Here is a 17,140-nt window from a genome sequence, read left to right as displayed (position 1 = left end):
GAAACAGCAGCAACTCTTTAAAAGGCAAAAAGAAAAGCTGAAGGAACCGCCTCCTGTTCACATCCGAAACTTTCACTTCCTCTCCGATTTAAACTCATCTGACTGCATTTCTCTCTCTCTCCCTCCGTCACCTCATCATTCATCACTCCTCCATCACTCCTTCATCAGGGACCGCACAGCGCACCGAACCGAACCCGCCCCGCCGCAACGCGCCTCTAACTAAAGGTAAGTGCGTTTTAACCTGAACGCATCTTTTACACTGGGTCACGAAGGTGCACGAGAAAACAGTAATGCATCTCTGTAAGCAAGACTTTAAGGGGCCCCGACTTCAGGGGCCACATTTGTCCAGTGCGCATATATGACTGGTACCCCTGTTCCTAATATGGCATCAGTGGGCATGTGGGCATCTGGGTTAAAACCTGGCTGTGCAGAGTGTACTATCCATGTTTGATGTTTTCTACTTTCTGCATACACCTGACTTCTCCCACCTCCAAAAACAATATATTGTAATAATAATTGCCTCTTTGAGTGAATGAATGAGTGAATGAATGTGTGAGTGGTGCCTTGTGAAAGACTGACGCCCTGTCCAGGGTGTATCCCTGTTCCGGTGGTTCCAGAAAGTGAAATTGGGTTCGTTTATAGTGGGTTCAGGAGTGGTCCGGATATTATTTAAGCTCTATAGTAAAAGATGTATGACTGGTACCCTTGTTCCTAAGATATGACAAGCACCAGTAAAGCTAGTCAGCTTGCCTGTTTAGAATTGCAAGCTTGTGGGCATCCGGGCACCTGGGTTTAATCCTGGCTGTGCAGAGCTGCCCATGTTCCTCCCATGTTTGATGGATTTTCTTCTTTCTGTGTACATCTGATTTCTCCCACCTACAAAAACATAGTAATTGCCTCTTTGAGTGTATGAGTGGTGCCTTGTCCAGGGTGTATCCCTGTTCCGGTGGTTCCAGAAAGTGAAAATCGGTTCATTTAAAGTAGATTCATCAGTGCTGCAGATATTATTTAATCACAGCCTGCGCAGTTGTGTCTCAGTTTTTGAGAAATAACCATCTGCCCTAAAATAATTATATAATATTCGTGCCAATGCCAAAATTTCTGCTTTCTGAACGTATTTGTGGAGTATCCAGAGTTTATGAAAGTTTAGGTTCTGGACTAGAGATCAAAAGGTTCGAACCCAACTTTGTCAGTCACTGCTGGACCCTTGAACAAGACCCTAGTGCTCAACAACAAAGTGCTTGAACTGTATTCAGTCCCAGTTGAAAGCAGAACTGATTACCCTATTTTTGTAGGTTCCACTGAGAACTTAATCAAGTACTGGTCACACCCTGATTTATTTGTCTGTAAAACCTTAATTAATTAGCATTAATCATCTGTAAGTAAATCTGGTTTAAGATTAAATCTACAGAAGCTAAATAAAAACGAGAGGAGAAGAAATGGAGACGAGGATGTAAAACCTTAATGCCAGGCCGCTCTTAGACCTGCAGAGGCTCTTGCATTAGCATCCGCTTTCTCTTTCCTTCCTCTAATTCAGCTCTCGCACTTCACGCTTTGTGTGAAACATTATTATTGCACAGTGGCTTTAATAGATGACTGTCAGGCTCTTTTAAATTGTTTTATTCAAGGTGCTTTATAATATAATGGTCATTATAATTGCCTATTTGTCTCATGCAAATGTTTAGACACCCCCAAAGTGACTTACAGTACAGTTACAGTACACAGTCTAAGCAACTGAGGGTTAAGGGCCTTGCTCAAGGACCCAACAGTGGCAACCTGGCAGTTGTGGGGCTTGAACCAGTGACCTTCTGATTACTAGTCCAGTACCTTAACCACTATGCTACAACTGCCCTTAACAACTTAACAACTTTTCAGTTGCAGCTCCTAGACTATGGAACAGTCTTCCCTTTGACATTAGATCTGCCCCGTCCCTTACAACTTTTAAGTCCAGACTTAAAACCTATCTTTTTACTTTAGCTTTTTTAATTTTTTATGCTGTATGTTTATGTGGTTTATGTTGTAAATGATTTTCTTTTTCCTTTATTTTATCATTGTGTACAGCACTTTGGTCGACTTGTCGTGTTAAATGTGCTATAGAAATAAACTTACTTAATCCGAATCAGAATCAGATTTAGAATCAGATTCAGATTTAGAATCAGAATCAGATTTAGAATCAGAATTAGATTTAAAATTAGAATAAGAATCAGAATTAGAATAAGAATTAAAACCAGAATTAGAATCAGAATCAGATTTAGAATCAGAATTAGAATCAGAATTAGATTTAAAATAAGAATCAAAATTAGAATGATAATTAAAACCAGAATCAGAATCAGAGTTTGAATCAGAATCAGAATTAAAACCAGAATTAGAATCAGAATTAGAATCAGAATTAAAATCAGAATCAGAATAAGAACCAGAATTAGAATCAGAATCATTGTATTGGCCGTGTACATTTTCACATATGAGGAGTTTGTGAACTGGTGTGAGGCGATTAAAATAGAATAGAAATAAAAATATAATATATAAAAACATACAGAATTTATATAAAATTGTACAAGAACAATAAAAACAGTTCAGAATGAAACTGTAGCTCAGATATAAGAACTTACAGGGGTGCAATAAAAATGTACCATGTAGTAAATGGACGATGTGTGATATAGTGGCGGTGCGTGTGAGTTTATTTCGGTGGGGGGTCGCGGGTTGATGAGGCTGGTTGCACTCGTGAAAAACACTAAGCTGGTTGTGAGAGGTGATGAAGTTCACACGTCCTCTACAGGAAAAATAAAAACATGTTTTATAGCACAGTTATTGTTTACTGGCTGATTTTATATATTAGAAACAATAAAATATAAAATGTTGTTCAACTGTTTTTATTTTCTAGCTTAAACCCTGACTTACCTTAAAAAAGCAGAACCTCCACATGGCATCAAGATTCTGTAATCAGTGTTTATTTAAAGACAAGATCCTTCACCTCTGTACCACGTGCAAACCTTACATACACTATATGTACAAAAGTATTGGGACGCTCTTTCTAATGATTGGTTTTGTGTGTTTCAGCTACAGCAGTTCCTAACTGGTGTAATCAATCAATTATATAAAGAAAACAATGTGCTTCTGACTTTTTGTAAACAAAGGTTTAGGGAAGGCCCTTTACAGACATAAAGAAAAGCTCTGGAATGAATTAGAACATCAACTGAGGCTTTTTTTTAACAAGCCATACAAACGCTGCCATCTATTGACTGAATGGGCACAAATTCCCACAGACGGCTGCTGTTCTAGCTGAAAAGATCACACACAGGTCACTCTGTTTTACTACCATTTATTTTTTAAGTAGGATGTCCAAATACTTTTGACCCTATGGTGCACTCTTCTAACCTAACATGACTTCTGTAGGCAGCACATGCATCTCATGATCTCTCTGATGCCTCGCTGCCATCGTAAGCGCTACACTTCCTGTTTAAGCCATTTCCTGTCAGTTTCTGGGTGTTCTCGATTGTGTTAAACAGCAAACTGCACCTTCACACGTACCATCAGCCTTCAGGAGCGCGTGAGATTCGAACCAACACCCACGCTTATTCTACAGCACGTTTAACTCGGGATTCTTACTTCTGTATTCGACTGACCTCAGTTCCACAGAAGCTGGGACACGATGTGAAAGGTTAACAAAAAATGGAGGGAGGGGTGGATGGGGGTCAAAGGTTCCCCCCAGTTTTCTCCCAGTTTAGACCAGTTTTCCCCATCGCAGTTTCCTTGCCGCTTGCACCACCCCCACGCTGACCTCTTCTAACCTGCCAGTAATGGAGTCTCACAGTGAGCAGTATTGCGTATGGAGAGTCACGCTATGCCACTGCCAGTCGACCTCCTTCCCTCAGACACAGCCAGCTGTCTGTCGGACGCCCGGCCAGGTCGATAGCACAGCTGAAATTGCAATTAGTGGCGATGGTCGAGTGCATTCGACTGACCGCTGCACCGCCCATGCACATGAATCCAGTCGTAAAAAGTCATTTTGTGTGTCCCGTCGTTGTCGTCGTTTGCGCTTCATAATGCACTCTACCTTTTTAAAATCATGATGCTCCCACCACCATACTTCACTGTGAGTGAGCTACATTTGTGTGAAACATTTGTGCATCTCTTCGCAAACAATGTGAAATTATAACAAATGTACATGAAGAGCCGACAGAAAAATGTCATATATATTATTTTATTAATATGATTGAATTCTTTGTGTATTTGTCTTTGGCGGCTTTTAAAATGTTTAATTTCACGGTTGTACATGTAACTGGTACCCAGGGTGCATTTTTTGGCTAGAAATGATTTGCTGATCCTATTAGACAGTAATTTTAAGCTTTCTTATGATGTTACTAAATTTATGTGTCTGTTTCTCCTTCGTACAGCAGGTCATCATGTCCAGAAAGGTTGTCCGGACCAGCAAGTTCCGTCACGTCTTTGGCCAGGGCGTGAAGGCCGACCAGTGCTACGATGACATCAGGATCTCTCAGATGACCTGGGACAGCAACTTCTGCTCGGTCAACCCCAAGTTTGTGGCCATGATTGTGGACGCCAGCGGAGGGGGGGCCTTCATCGTCCTGCCGCTCGGCAAGGTGAGCACGGGTGCGACCAGACGCCCAAAACCTCAGTAGATCACGCTTGTAAGGGACGTATGTAGTGGCTATATATATTATTCATTTGGTGGTGGCCACATTTTGTCATATCTAATTCCCCAGTTATATCCCTCCTTCACTGCTTTAGACCCCGACCATGATTGACGAGGGCCGTACCTAACACACGCCCTCTCTGAAACGTGTGCAGTAGCCAACCACTTCTTTTCACCTGCACAAAGCAGATTCATATAAGGATCTGTATCATGCTTGATCTCTATTATCCCACATCTTTATATATGCGCCTTAGACCAGCCAGCAGAGGTCGCAATTGCAGCAGCAGTGAGGAATCCATTTATGAGAAATTTGAGCTGAGATTCGAACTAGCGATGAAACAGCCCACCACTGTTGAGATCTCAAGTTCAGAATCTCAGGTCTGTTATCGGCCGGCCGGGTGCCTATACGGACGTGATTGGCTGTGTCTGAGGGAGGGCAAACCAGAGGGATTCCTAACTGCTGCAGAATAAAGTGCTCGGTAACAATAAAAAATAAATAAACTGTTGCAGGAATTATTATGCTTTTTTAAATCCTACAGAACAGGCTACAGAACAACCGATGAGCCACAGTCAGTAGTTGTATACCTTCAAAGTAAAATGCTACATATTGAAGCTTTAATAATAATCTAAAATCTTAGTATTTTTTTCCAGCATGGGATGAAAGGCCTGTTTTTCAGAAGCAGGTCGGTGCTCGGGTTTGCAGTTGTGGTTTCGGCGAACGTGTCGCCCTTCGAAAAATTCAAATTCATAAAGAGCGAACGATGCTTAACTTAACCAATCAGGAAGTTTCAGCTCAGGTTCCTTCGCCGTACGTCATCAGATCTGTCAGATCTCGTCTCGTTCAGCCCTTTTGTCTCTTTTTGCCATATTTGGGCTGCTTCTGTGTCTGCACGCCGGTACAGGATGTGGTGAGAGGTTGCAGATCGCGAGTGCGAGGAGAGCGACAGCTGTCTGTCTGCGAAGGCTTCGGAAACACACGCGGAAGCTGCATTAGTAACTCCTGTGTTTGTTCGAGGTGGAGTCGCTTCTGTTTATAACCGCCAGCACTTTTAAAATGATTTCACTTATAAGGACATGCTCGGCCTTTAGCTTCAGCATTGTTTGGTACAGTTTGGCATTTTGCTGGCGTGCTTGGCATCCACTGTATTGTGACTGATTATTCTGACTAGCAGAAGCATCCTCCGACATGCCATTATGCCAACGGTCGATTTCTACAGAGAGTCCCGCACGCACACACAATCACGCTGTACCCATGCCAGCGCCTTTCCTTCCACAGGGAGCACCCGGCCAGCGAGTGGGCACTGTTGAGTTGTGGGCTGCCACACTGGAACACTTTAAACTTGATAGCACTTGATATGAATTCAAAGTGATACTTATGATGAATTCTTCTCATCCAGCCTGACCTCACAGACGCTGCATGGGCTCATAGGCATACTCCAAAATCTTGTGATAAGTCTTCCCATAGGAGTGGAGGCTGTTAGAGCTGCACAGGCATGTGTAGCTCTGTTTGCATACTAATGGGACTAATTGGAATAAGACACCCAGTAAGCTCGTGTAGATTTGATTATAGGGCAGTCGTAGCCTAGCAGTTAAGGTACTGGACTAGTCATCAAAAGGTCGCTGGTTTAAGCCCCACCACTGCCAGGTTGCAACTGTAGGGCCCTTGAGCAAGGCCCTTAATTCTCAATTGCTTGGACAGTATACTGTCACGGTGCTTTAATTCGCTTTGGATAAATGCAGAAAATGTAAGTGATTAGGTTAGTTAATCTACACTACATGGCCAAAAGTATTTGGATGCCCGACCATGAGCTTGCCGGACAAACAGTATCAAAACCGAGTGACCAATAACGTCAGAAGGCTTCTCACTTTGAATGCTTTAAAATATACCTGTGGGGATTTGTGCCCCTACTGTCAAAAGATGACAGAATTTGTAAGGCTGGTTGATGTTCCCGTTCATCCCAGAGCTGTTGAGCAGGGCTGAGGTCAGGACTCTGTGGAGATATTCTTCACGTCTTTATAGAGCTCCAGTCATGCTGGAGCAGGAAAGGACCTTCCCTAAACTGTTGCTGCAGTTTGAAGCATATAGTTTCCCTTATATGATTGATTTATTACCTCTATTAGCGACTGTTGTAGCTGTTGTAGATCCAGACTGTAAGCTTCAGACTGACCGATGGACGTGAGGTTCTCTGTGCTGCTGCTGTATCTAACCTGGTTATCGTCCATTACACATAATTGACTTCAGCTGACCGAGTCGCAGAGTCTCTGGCATGTTCTCTCTTATTCTTCTCTCACCGTTTCTCACGTCTCACATCCTGTAAGATTCGGTTCAGTGAGAAATCATTTGTATTCTACGATCAGAATTAGCATCAGGAGGGTGAGAGGATTTCCTGTGTCTGTTGTTGGTTCCTCAGCCTGATGTGCTTTTTTATGTAGGGCAGTTGTAGTCTAGTGGTTAAGGTACTGAACTAGTAATTAACAGGTCGCTGGTTCAAGCCACACCACTGCCGGGTTGTCATCGTTGGGAAGACGGAAGACAGATTGACTACGATAAATTGGAAGAAAATGCATAAATAAAATACAGAAGAAAAAGTGTTCGTACGGCTGGGCACTCAGTCAAGAAATCCTCAGTTGATGTTCCGGTTCATTCCAGAGCTGCTAAATGGGGTTTGAACCCGAGTTTCTTGGTTTTTAATCAAAGCATTACTTCATGTCTTTATAAAGCTTGCTTTGTGCACAGTGGTAGCCTAGTGGGTAAAGCTTTGGGTTATCAATCAAAAGGTTGAGAGTTTGAATCCCGGATCTGCCATGCTGCCACGTTTGGGTTCTTAAGCAAGACCCTTAACCCTGTCTGATCCAGGGGCGTCGTGCAACAGACTGTACTGTACTACATTCATGCTGGAACAGGGAGGGGCCTTCCCTAAACTGTTGCTGCAAAGTCATAAGCATATAATTTCTAAAAATACATGATTGATTTGTTACACCTGTTAGCAGCTGCTGTGGCCGAAACACTTGAATAAAAAAAGATAGAAGCAGTGTCCCAATACTTTTGTCCGTATAGTGTCCATATGCATACCGCTCTCCACTTTTAAAGTCCTTTAGTCCACAAATAAACAAACTCATTCTGATTAATGACTAAAATTCTTCCTCTTTATTACAGACGGGCCGCATCGACATGTCCAACCCCACCGTGTGTGGACACACCGGCCCGGTGCTGGACATCGAGTGGTGCCCTCACAACGACAACATCATTGCCAGCGGCTCCGAGGACTGCAGCGTCATGGTGAGAAGCCTCCACCTCACCTACATGCTTTAATAAAGCTCCATTCATCCTGATCAGGCTCGCTGTGGGTCCACCTGACAAACACTGAAATACACCCTGAACGGTCCATCGCAGGGTACTACATTCTTGGCTAAGAGCAAAGCGTAGATGCAAATCCACCCCCTGCATGTATTTCGGTATGTTTGAGGAAGTCGTCATTCCAGAAGGGGACACATGTGGACATGGGGAGAACATACAAAACTCTTTATAGTGATTGTGAACAGGAATTATAGCTGGCACATGGATAAGAACCGGGCACAGCTCCTTGAACTAAGATTTGATCCTCTTCTCATGTGTGAACTGTGTCATCCCACCTTTATTTATGCAGAAGGTGGCTTGGCTGGGAATTAACGTAAAATCTGAATCTATAGCTGAACATATTCTAATCACCCCTTCCTCTCTGTGTGTGTGTGTGTGTGTGTGTGTGTGTGTGTGTGTGTGTGTGTTAGATCTGGGAGATTCCGGAAGGCGGTCTGACGACCCCTCTGAAGGACCCAGTGGTGAAGTTGGACGGTCACTCTAAACGTGTGGGCATTCTTAGCTGGCACCCCACGGCACACAACGTCCTGATGACGGCAGGTAACACACACACACACACACACACACACACAACACACACTCACACATTTAGAAAGTGGGTAAATAAGTAAGTCGTGGGTCATTTCAGCTGTTTTTGATCCCACAAAAATCCTAAATGAGTCCCTGTCTGTGTGGAGTTTTGCATGTTCTCCCCGTGTCAGTGTGGGTTTCCTCCAGGTGCTCCGGTTTCCTCCCACAGTCCAAAGAACTGCAGTCAGGTTAATTGTAGCCACTAGAAATTGCACTTTGTGTGTGTGTGTGCCCTGTGATGGACTGGTGGGGTGTTTTCTGCCTCTCAGCCAGTAAATCTGACCCTCTGTGACCCTGACCAGGACAAAGCGGTGCTAAAACAGACAGAATGAATGAATTGATTAAATAAATAAATTACATTCACATGTCACATATTCCAGCACCACTGTAGTAGAGAGGGTAAAGGGACTTGCTCAACGGCTCAACAATAGCTGGGATTCGAACCTTTAACCTTTTATATAAAACCTATTATACAAAATAATGTTTTTCTTTCTGATTGGTCAGGTTGTCATGACCCCTAGACTAAAAGAGACCGGAGGGACGTTTATACCCCTCCACTGTACATTATTTCTCCTCCTTGACGCTCTTTTTATGTCCGCCCGTGCAGGCTGCGATAACGTGGTGATCCTGTGGAACGTGGCCCGCGGCGAGGCCGTGGTGAGGATGGACTCCGTACACACCGACCTGATCTACAGCGCCTGCTGGAACAGCGACGGTTCGCAGATCCTCACGTCCTGCAAGGACAAGAAGCTGCGCGTGCTGAACCCGCGCAAGGGCACCGTCATCGCCGTACGTACTTAACCCTATCCAAACCCACACGTTCACCCGTGTGGAAAAGTAAGTGCCCCCTGTGTGGTTTTTGAGTTCTTCAAAACGTTTCCGAACTTTTTAAGAATTTCAAAAACGCGCCTAGGTGGCATAGTGGGATATTCCGTTCACGCACCAGCACCGAGTTTCTGAACTACCGGGTTCGAGGCTCGGTGTTGCCACCGGTCAGCTGGGTGCCATCTAGCGGGCATAATTGGCAGTGCCTGCAGCAGATACTAATTGGCCACCGTATCTGCAGGGTGGGGACTGGACTATATGTGGGTGGGTGGGTCTTCATACGCTGTGTAAGGACCCTGATTGGCAGGAGAGATGCCCATGCAGGAAGCTCGGACGAGAAGAGGAGGGCTGTACACGTGTAAAGAAGGCATGGGCAGTGAGATTTTTTGTTTCCCTGAATCTTTTCACAATATTATGTACGGTAGATGGTAAAAGACCTACATTAGTCTTGCATTGACAAATGTTCTTTTTTAACTGGTTGACAAAGTTTGGCACAAAGCTTGACAAAGACTTTATTGGATCTCATTTTATACTCAATCATGATTCCTTCACCTGTTACCAATTCACCTGCTTGTTGTGGAATATTTTAAAAAGGGTAAATTTAATGTTCTTTAACTATTTTCTCCCTGTCCCAACTTTTTAAAATGTCCTACGTGAATCAAAATCAAAACATCTTTGTATGTTTGTCTATTAAATAAAGGTTCAGTTCACAAATCACATATTCTTATTTTTTAATATATTTTTTTAATTGGTGCTTGTATAAAATGCAGTTCTGTAAGGAAGACCAGGCGAAACGTTCTTCCCAGCGATGTCAAAACGTTTAATTGCGTTCACTGCTTTTAAAGGTGGTGAAGATGGTTATTAAATAATGGGGGCAAGTTTTCACAGGGGTGATATAGGTGTTAGAAAACCTTCTTCCTTAAATAAATACATTTATGTTTCAGAACGTGTTGTATTTTGAATAATGTGTTTTTATAAAGGATGATACACTGCCCGACAATGATAAACGCAAACTGTAAGGAAGCTTCTCAGCTTTAAATTTTATATTACGTGTGTGTGTTTCAGGAGAAGGAGAAGCCTCACGAGGGCTCGAGGCCGGTCAGGGCTGTGTTTGTGTCCGAGGGTAAAATCCTGACCACCGGATTCAGCCGCATGAGTGAGAGACAGGTGGCGCTGTGGGACCCGGTGAGCATCTCAGACTGTTTGATGAATTGTTGGATCATTTGTGTTTACGTTTGGCGGTTCCTCTGAGAGTTAGCATCCGCAAGTTTACGCAAACAGCCAGTAATATTTGTCAGACTTAAAGCTCTGTCCAGTCACTGCACTGTTTCTACACTTCTACACTTTATACACTCTTTATGGAGGTCCTAAAGTTATTGTGCAGATCACCACCCCTGTAGGAGGTTCTATTAGTATCAGAACTTTTGTTTGACCTCCAGTGGCAGGGTGGCACGGTGGCTAAGTGGGTAGCACCGTCGCCTCACAGCAAGAAGGTCCTGGGTTCAATCCCCAGGTGGGACGGTCCGGGTCTTTTCTGTGTGGAGTTTGCATGTTCTCTCCGTGTCTGCGTGGGTTTCCTCCGGGTGCTCCGGTTTCCTCCCACAGTCCAAGACGTGCAAGTGAGGTGAATTGGAGACACTAAATCGTCCATGACTGTGTTCAATATAACATTGTGAACTAACGAATCTTGTGTAATGAGTAACTACCGTTCCTGTCATGAATGTAACTAAAAAGTGTAAAAATATGATGTAAAAATCCTAATAAACAAACAAATAAACAAACAAACCTCCAGTGGCAAATTAATTGGTGATTAAAATGACCAGATTCTCAGTTGTTCACCATGCGTTTGTGTTTGTAGAACAGCTTTGATGAGCCGCTCACCCTGCAGGAGCTGGACACCAGCAGCGGCGTCCTGCTGCCCTTCTTCGACCCGGACACGGGCATCATCTACCTGTGTGGAAAGGTAAGGGAGAACCGAGACCCACGCCAAAACACGCGTGACACCGTGTATGCAACGATGTGTGGTTTGATTTGTAAAGCTTTGTTTCTACAGACCTGAGGTAGGTGTGTTAAATGACGTTACAAATCCTCCGGGATTAGACAGAAGACTAGACGTTTTAAGTCTGGTTATTGCACAAAATAGACCTCCCTGTGTGCACAGAGAACAGGAAAGGCCTCCTCAAACTGTTGCCACAAAGTCGAATGTGCATAATAGATTTTATATCATACTTTTATAAACCTGAACCCAGTAATCATTACATCGTTTTAGCCGTACAACAATTTTAGTATGAAACTGATAGACATGGTGGCTGAATATCTGTTATTTTGCTCAGTAAAAAACCAAAAATGTATCTATTTAATGTTCACATAACAGACCTGATGTTCCTTTAATACTCATGTTTAATTGGAGTTCTGCATGAATAAAATCTCATCATTGTGCTGATCTATCACAGAGCACTTTGTTCATGTAGCTAGAACTTTGGTTCTTATTTTATGTCAAGAAATCAACATCTATTCCTAGATTAGTTTACATTTAACCTCTTTCCTTGTTTCCTGTGTTTTCTATCAGTTAACGTAGTGTGAAAAGCACAAGCTTCCCCCAAAACACATGAGGGAAACCGCGGCGGTCGGGAAAATCCCCTGTACCCTGTAGGAGGCGCTGACTGTCGTCCGTATACAAACGACCTTTTAGTTCCCAGTTCTCAGTTCTCAGGCAGTGCTGGCTCATGACATTCTTGTGACTTGAATTTCAGTCATTTGCTCTCTACAGGAGGGGCAGTGGACGCTCAGTGGTCAGTAGGAATCCTGGATCTACCATGCAGCCACTATTAGGCCCTTGTGCAGGGCCCTTAATCCACCAGGGAGCCGTATAATGGCTGACCCTTCTCCTCTGTGAAAAATGAATGTCCTGGACACGTGCACATGCTTTGCTTTGAGTGATTGAATACATAAAAGCCAAACGGTTGCAAAATACGGTTCATGTCAGCTATAGGAAGTGTGCATGCTGGGAGAGGACAGTGTTTCATCATTAATGAACCACTGAGCTGTAGATCATGCTGGACGTGTTCAGAAAATGTGTTTCCTGTTCATATTTTGTAATACATGTGGAAGTTCAGTGTGTGTGTGTGTGTGTGTGTGTGTGTGTGTGTGTGTGTGTGCGGTATAGGGTGACAGCAGCATTCGATACTTTGAAGTGACGGACGAGGCTCCCTACGTGCACTACCTGTCCATGTACAGCAGTAAAGAAAGCCAGAAGGGAATGGGCTACATGCCTAAGAGAGGACTAGAGGTCAACAAGTGTGAAATCGCCAGGTAACACTGTCATAAAGTTTGGACTGCTTAGACTGAGACTGCCCAAATCTTTCAAAAGTATGTGGACGCCTGACCATGACCCCTTTCACTCCTATAACAGCCTCTACTATACTGGAAAGGCTTTACCAGTGTTCAGTGCTGCTGTACCAGCAGAGTTCATCAGATAGGCATAAATGTTACCAGTATCAGGATTAAAATGCTAACTCTAATATCACTGTATGGTAGCAGTGGAAGATCTAAATCAATATGTTATGCTAATGCTGTTTTTTTCTTTTTTTTGTAGATTTTATAAACTGCATGAGCGGAAGTGTGAGCCCATCGTCATGACCGTACCACGCAAGGTAGCGCAAGCTCACTTACCGAGTGTATTCATTTAGTACAGCACAAAGGTGGTCATCAGCCCCTTTCATACACAGAAACTAGATGATACACATAATATAGGTGGGTGGTTAGATACTGGATAGGCAAACAGAGAAAAGAATGGATGGCAGACAGACAGGCAGTGGTAGCTCAGTGGTACTGGACTAGTAATCCTAAGGTTGCTGGTTGAACCTCACATCTGCCAAGCTGCCACTGTTGTGCCCTTGAGGAAGGACCTTAAGCTCCAGATGGATGAATTAATGAATGGTTGAGTAGATAGATTGTCAAATAGGTAGGTGGGTTTATCGATAATAAAGGGATATAGATGACTAAGGATGGGGGCAAACGGTTGGACCGACTGCCTGGTCCATAGAAGGATAGATGGGAAGGAACAAGACTGGGAGGGAGGAAGGAATAAAGGTAGAGAAGAGGAAGGAGGAAAGAACAAATCAAGATAAAAGGAAGAAAGAAACTAGATAAGAGTGGGAGGGTAGAAAAAACCTGGAGTAGATGAAATTAGCTTGGCACTGTCTTGAGTAGCAGCCCTTCTAGTAGCTCCGTCTGTGTGTAGTACTTTTATCCTTTTCATTTCTAGTTTGTCCTTAATTTCCCTTGGGGATGAATAAAGCATCCATCCATCCATCCATCCATCCATCCATCCATCCATCCATCGAATACAATGCAGATCTATGTGAATGCTAGATGTCATGTACAGTGGTTTTAACCTGTTTTCCACAAATTTCTGTAGATTTTTAATCCCTCGTGGGTGTTTTTCTTTGTTTGTTTCAGTCCGACCTGTTTCAGGAAGACCTGTACCCCGACACGGTTGGTCCGGACTCGTCGGTCGAGGCTGACGAGTGGTTTGCAGGGAAAGAGGGTAAACCCATCCTGATCTCACTGAAGGATGGCTTTGTTGCCACTACTAAGAACAAAGAGTTTAAAGTCATCAAGAGCCTCATGTCCACCCCGTCGGCCTCCGGTGGACTGAAGCAAACCAACGGAGCGGTACTACCACAAAGCACACACCTCGAACTCACACACACACACACACACCACGTGCACACACACACACACAGCACATAAAAGAGAGTGTGAAAAATTAAATTTTAACTTCAACTATATAGAAGCTGCACAAAGATTATATATATATATATATATATATATATATATATACAGTGTATCACAAAAGTGAGTACACCCCTCACATTTCTGCAAATATTTCATTATATCTTTTCATGGGACAACACTATAGACATGAAACTTGGATATAACTTAGAGTAGTCAGTGTACAGCTTGTATAGCAGTGTAGATTTACTGTCTTCTGAAAATAACTCAACACACAGCCATTAATGTCTAAATAGCTGGCAACATAAGTGAGTACACCCCACAGTGAACATGTCCAAATTGTGCCCAAATGTGTCGTTGTCCCTCCCTGGTGTCATGTGTCAAGGTCCCAGGTGTAAATGGGGAGCAGGGCTGTTAAATTTGGTGTTTTGGGTACAATTCTCTCATACTGGCCACTGGATATTCAACATGGCACCTCATGGCAAAGAACTCTCTGAGGATGTGAGAAATAGAATTGTTGCTCTCCACAAAGACGGCCTGGGCTATAAGAAGATTGCTAACACCCTAAAACTGAGCTACAGCATGGTGGCCAAGGTCATAAAGCGGTTTTCCAGGACAGGTTCCACTCGGAACAGGCTTCGCCAGGGTCGACCAAAGAAGTTGAGTCCACGTGTTCGGCGTCATATCCAGAGGTTGGCTTTAAAAAATAGACACATGAGTGCTGCCAGCATTGCTGCAGAGGTTGAAGACGTGGGAGGTCAGCCTGTCAGTGCTCAGACCATACGCCGCACACTGCATCAACTCGGTCTGCATGGTCGTCATCCCAGAAGGAAGCTGACGCACAAGAAAGCCCGCAAACAGTTTGCTGAAAACAAGCAGTCCAAGAACATGGATTACTGGAATGCCCTGTGGTCTGACGAGACCAAGATAAACTTGTTTGGCTCAGATGGTGTCCAGCATGTGTGGCGGCGCCCTGGTGAGAAGTACCAAGACAACTGTATCTTGCCTACAGTCAAGCATGATGGTGGTAGCATCATGGTCTTGGGCTGCATGAGTGTTGCTGGCACTGGGGAGCTGCAGTTCATTGAGGGAAACATGAATTCCAACATGTACTGTGACATTCTGAAACAGAGCATGATCCCTTCCCTTCGAAAACTGGGCCTCATGGCAGTTTTCCAATAGGATAACGACCCCAAACACAACCTCCAAGATGACAACTGCCTTGCTGAGGAAGCTGAAGGTAAAGGTGATGGACTAAACCCAATTGAGCACCTGTGGCGCATCCTCAAGTGGAAGGTGGAGGAGTTCAAGGTGTCTTACATCCACCAGCTCCGTGATGTCATCATGGAGGAGTGGAAGAGGATTCCAATAGCAACCTGTGCAGCTCTGGTGAACTCCATGCCCAGGAGGGTTAAGGCAGTGCTGGATAATAATGGTGGTCACACAAAATATTGACACTTTGGGCACAATTTGGACATGTTTACTGTGGGGTGTACTCACTTATGTTGCCAGCCATTTAGACATTAATGGCTGTGTGTTGAGTTATTTTCAGAAGACAGTAAATCTACACTGCTATACAAGTTGTACACTGACTACTCTAAGTTATATCCAAGTTTTATTTCTATAGTGTTGTCCCATGAAAAGATATACTTAAATATCTGCAGAAATGTGAGGGGTGTACTCACTTTTGTGATACACTGTATATAGATAATCTGACATTATTCTTGCTCACTTTCTCTCTATCAGGATGTGCAGGCTCTGCAGAGCGAGGTGAAGGAGCTGAGAGAGATGGTTGAGGAGCTGACCAAGCGAGTGAGTGAGCTGGAGAGCAAGAGATGAAGAAGAGCAGAATAATGAAACGAGTGTAGAATGAACAAATGAGTGTTTTTAAAAGCTAAGAGTGAGTTAGGGTGAGTGAGTGAGCGAGTGAGATAGAGATGAGGAGAGAGAGAGATTTATGTTGCAGCTTTTTACAAACCAAATATTGCTCTTCAGGGATTTTTAATAATGTCTTTTTTAATATATGTCTCAAAACAATTGAAATAAATGTCTGATTTTACATTTGTGTTCTTTTTTTAATATAATTGTAGCCATGTCCTCTATCCATTGCCAATTTTTGTTGTTGGTGCTTATATTGCCACTGCGCTACCTTGAGTGTTGCACATCACGCAGACTTACTGCTTTGACGCTCGGTTTTTACCTCTTACCGTTGCGCTCAAAGTTCAGTCCGATTGAACATCGACCCAATTTCATCCAAGTGGTGTGGAATAAAATTGAAAGGGGAAATAAATATGTAAAAGCATGAAATACATTTAGAATTTATTACAAATATGAAACAAGGCCACTTGTATATTTAACTCTTAAACATTACAGAGCAACACCACACACATGTATAGAAAGTTATTATTTATTTCACACTTATCTATAATGATTTGTACACAAAATTGCTCATTAAATCCTGAGTTCAGCTTTCTTACAAAATGACAATAGTAACAGCTTAACTGAGACAGAATTGCCTAGATCATTAGTACAGAAATGTTAGCACATAGAGACATTAGAATACAGAAATATATTGCTAAAAGAACAAAAAACGTTGTCTTTCCACCATACAGTTCAAATAATCAGAAAAGCTGTTTAAAGTACAACTCAAAAGGTTAAAATAATTATTGATATACTTTTATATATTTCTTGACCTCATGGTAATAGCTGTGTTTGTAATTAAGGTACTGGATCATGCCCCACCACCAAGTTGCAACTGTTGGGCTCCTGAGCAAGGCCCTTAACCCTCAGTTTCACTGTAATTGGTTACAATTGTAAGCCACATTGGATGAAGGCAAGGCTGTAGTTATGAATGTAACACTGGGGAAGACCAAATCTACAACTGATGGGAAGACTGACGGATCATAACATTACACAATGCCAGTGAGTGGAATATGTTTATTTATAATTTACACACCTAAATCCATGGCTATAATCACAATGTATATATTGTGATT

At 43.1% G+C, this 17,140-nt stretch overlaps 1 protein-coding gene across 1 annotated transcript; it reads left to right on the top strand.

Annotated features, from left to right (window-relative positions):
- Positions 1–107: 107 nt before the first annotated feature.
- On the top strand, positions 108–16,203 carry coro1a (coronin, actin binding protein, 1A). The gene is made up of 11 exons (XM_063018442.1): positions 108–225; positions 4,395–4,601; positions 7,812–7,934; positions 8,423–8,552; positions 9,190–9,371; positions 10,473–10,592; positions 11,266–11,370; positions 12,574–12,719; positions 13,003–13,060; positions 13,869–14,084; positions 15,891–16,203. The coding sequence occupies exons 2-11, from the start codon at positions 4,404–4,406 to the stop codon at positions 15,981–15,983; spliced, it is 1,371 nt and encodes a 456-aa protein (XP_062874512.1). The 5' UTR covers positions 108–225; positions 4,395–4,403; the 3' UTR covers positions 15,984–16,203.
- Positions 16,204–17,140: the final 937 nt, after the last annotated feature.

This window comes from Trichomycterus rosablanca, chromosome 22 (assembly GCF_030014385.1).
Source record: "Trichomycterus rosablanca isolate fTriRos1 chromosome 22, fTriRos1.hap1, whole genome shotgun sequence".
Taxonomy (NCBI): domain Eukaryota; kingdom Metazoa; phylum Chordata; class Actinopteri; order Siluriformes; family Trichomycteridae; genus Trichomycterus; species Trichomycterus rosablanca.
This window is presented reverse-complemented; position numbering and strand designations above follow the sequence as displayed.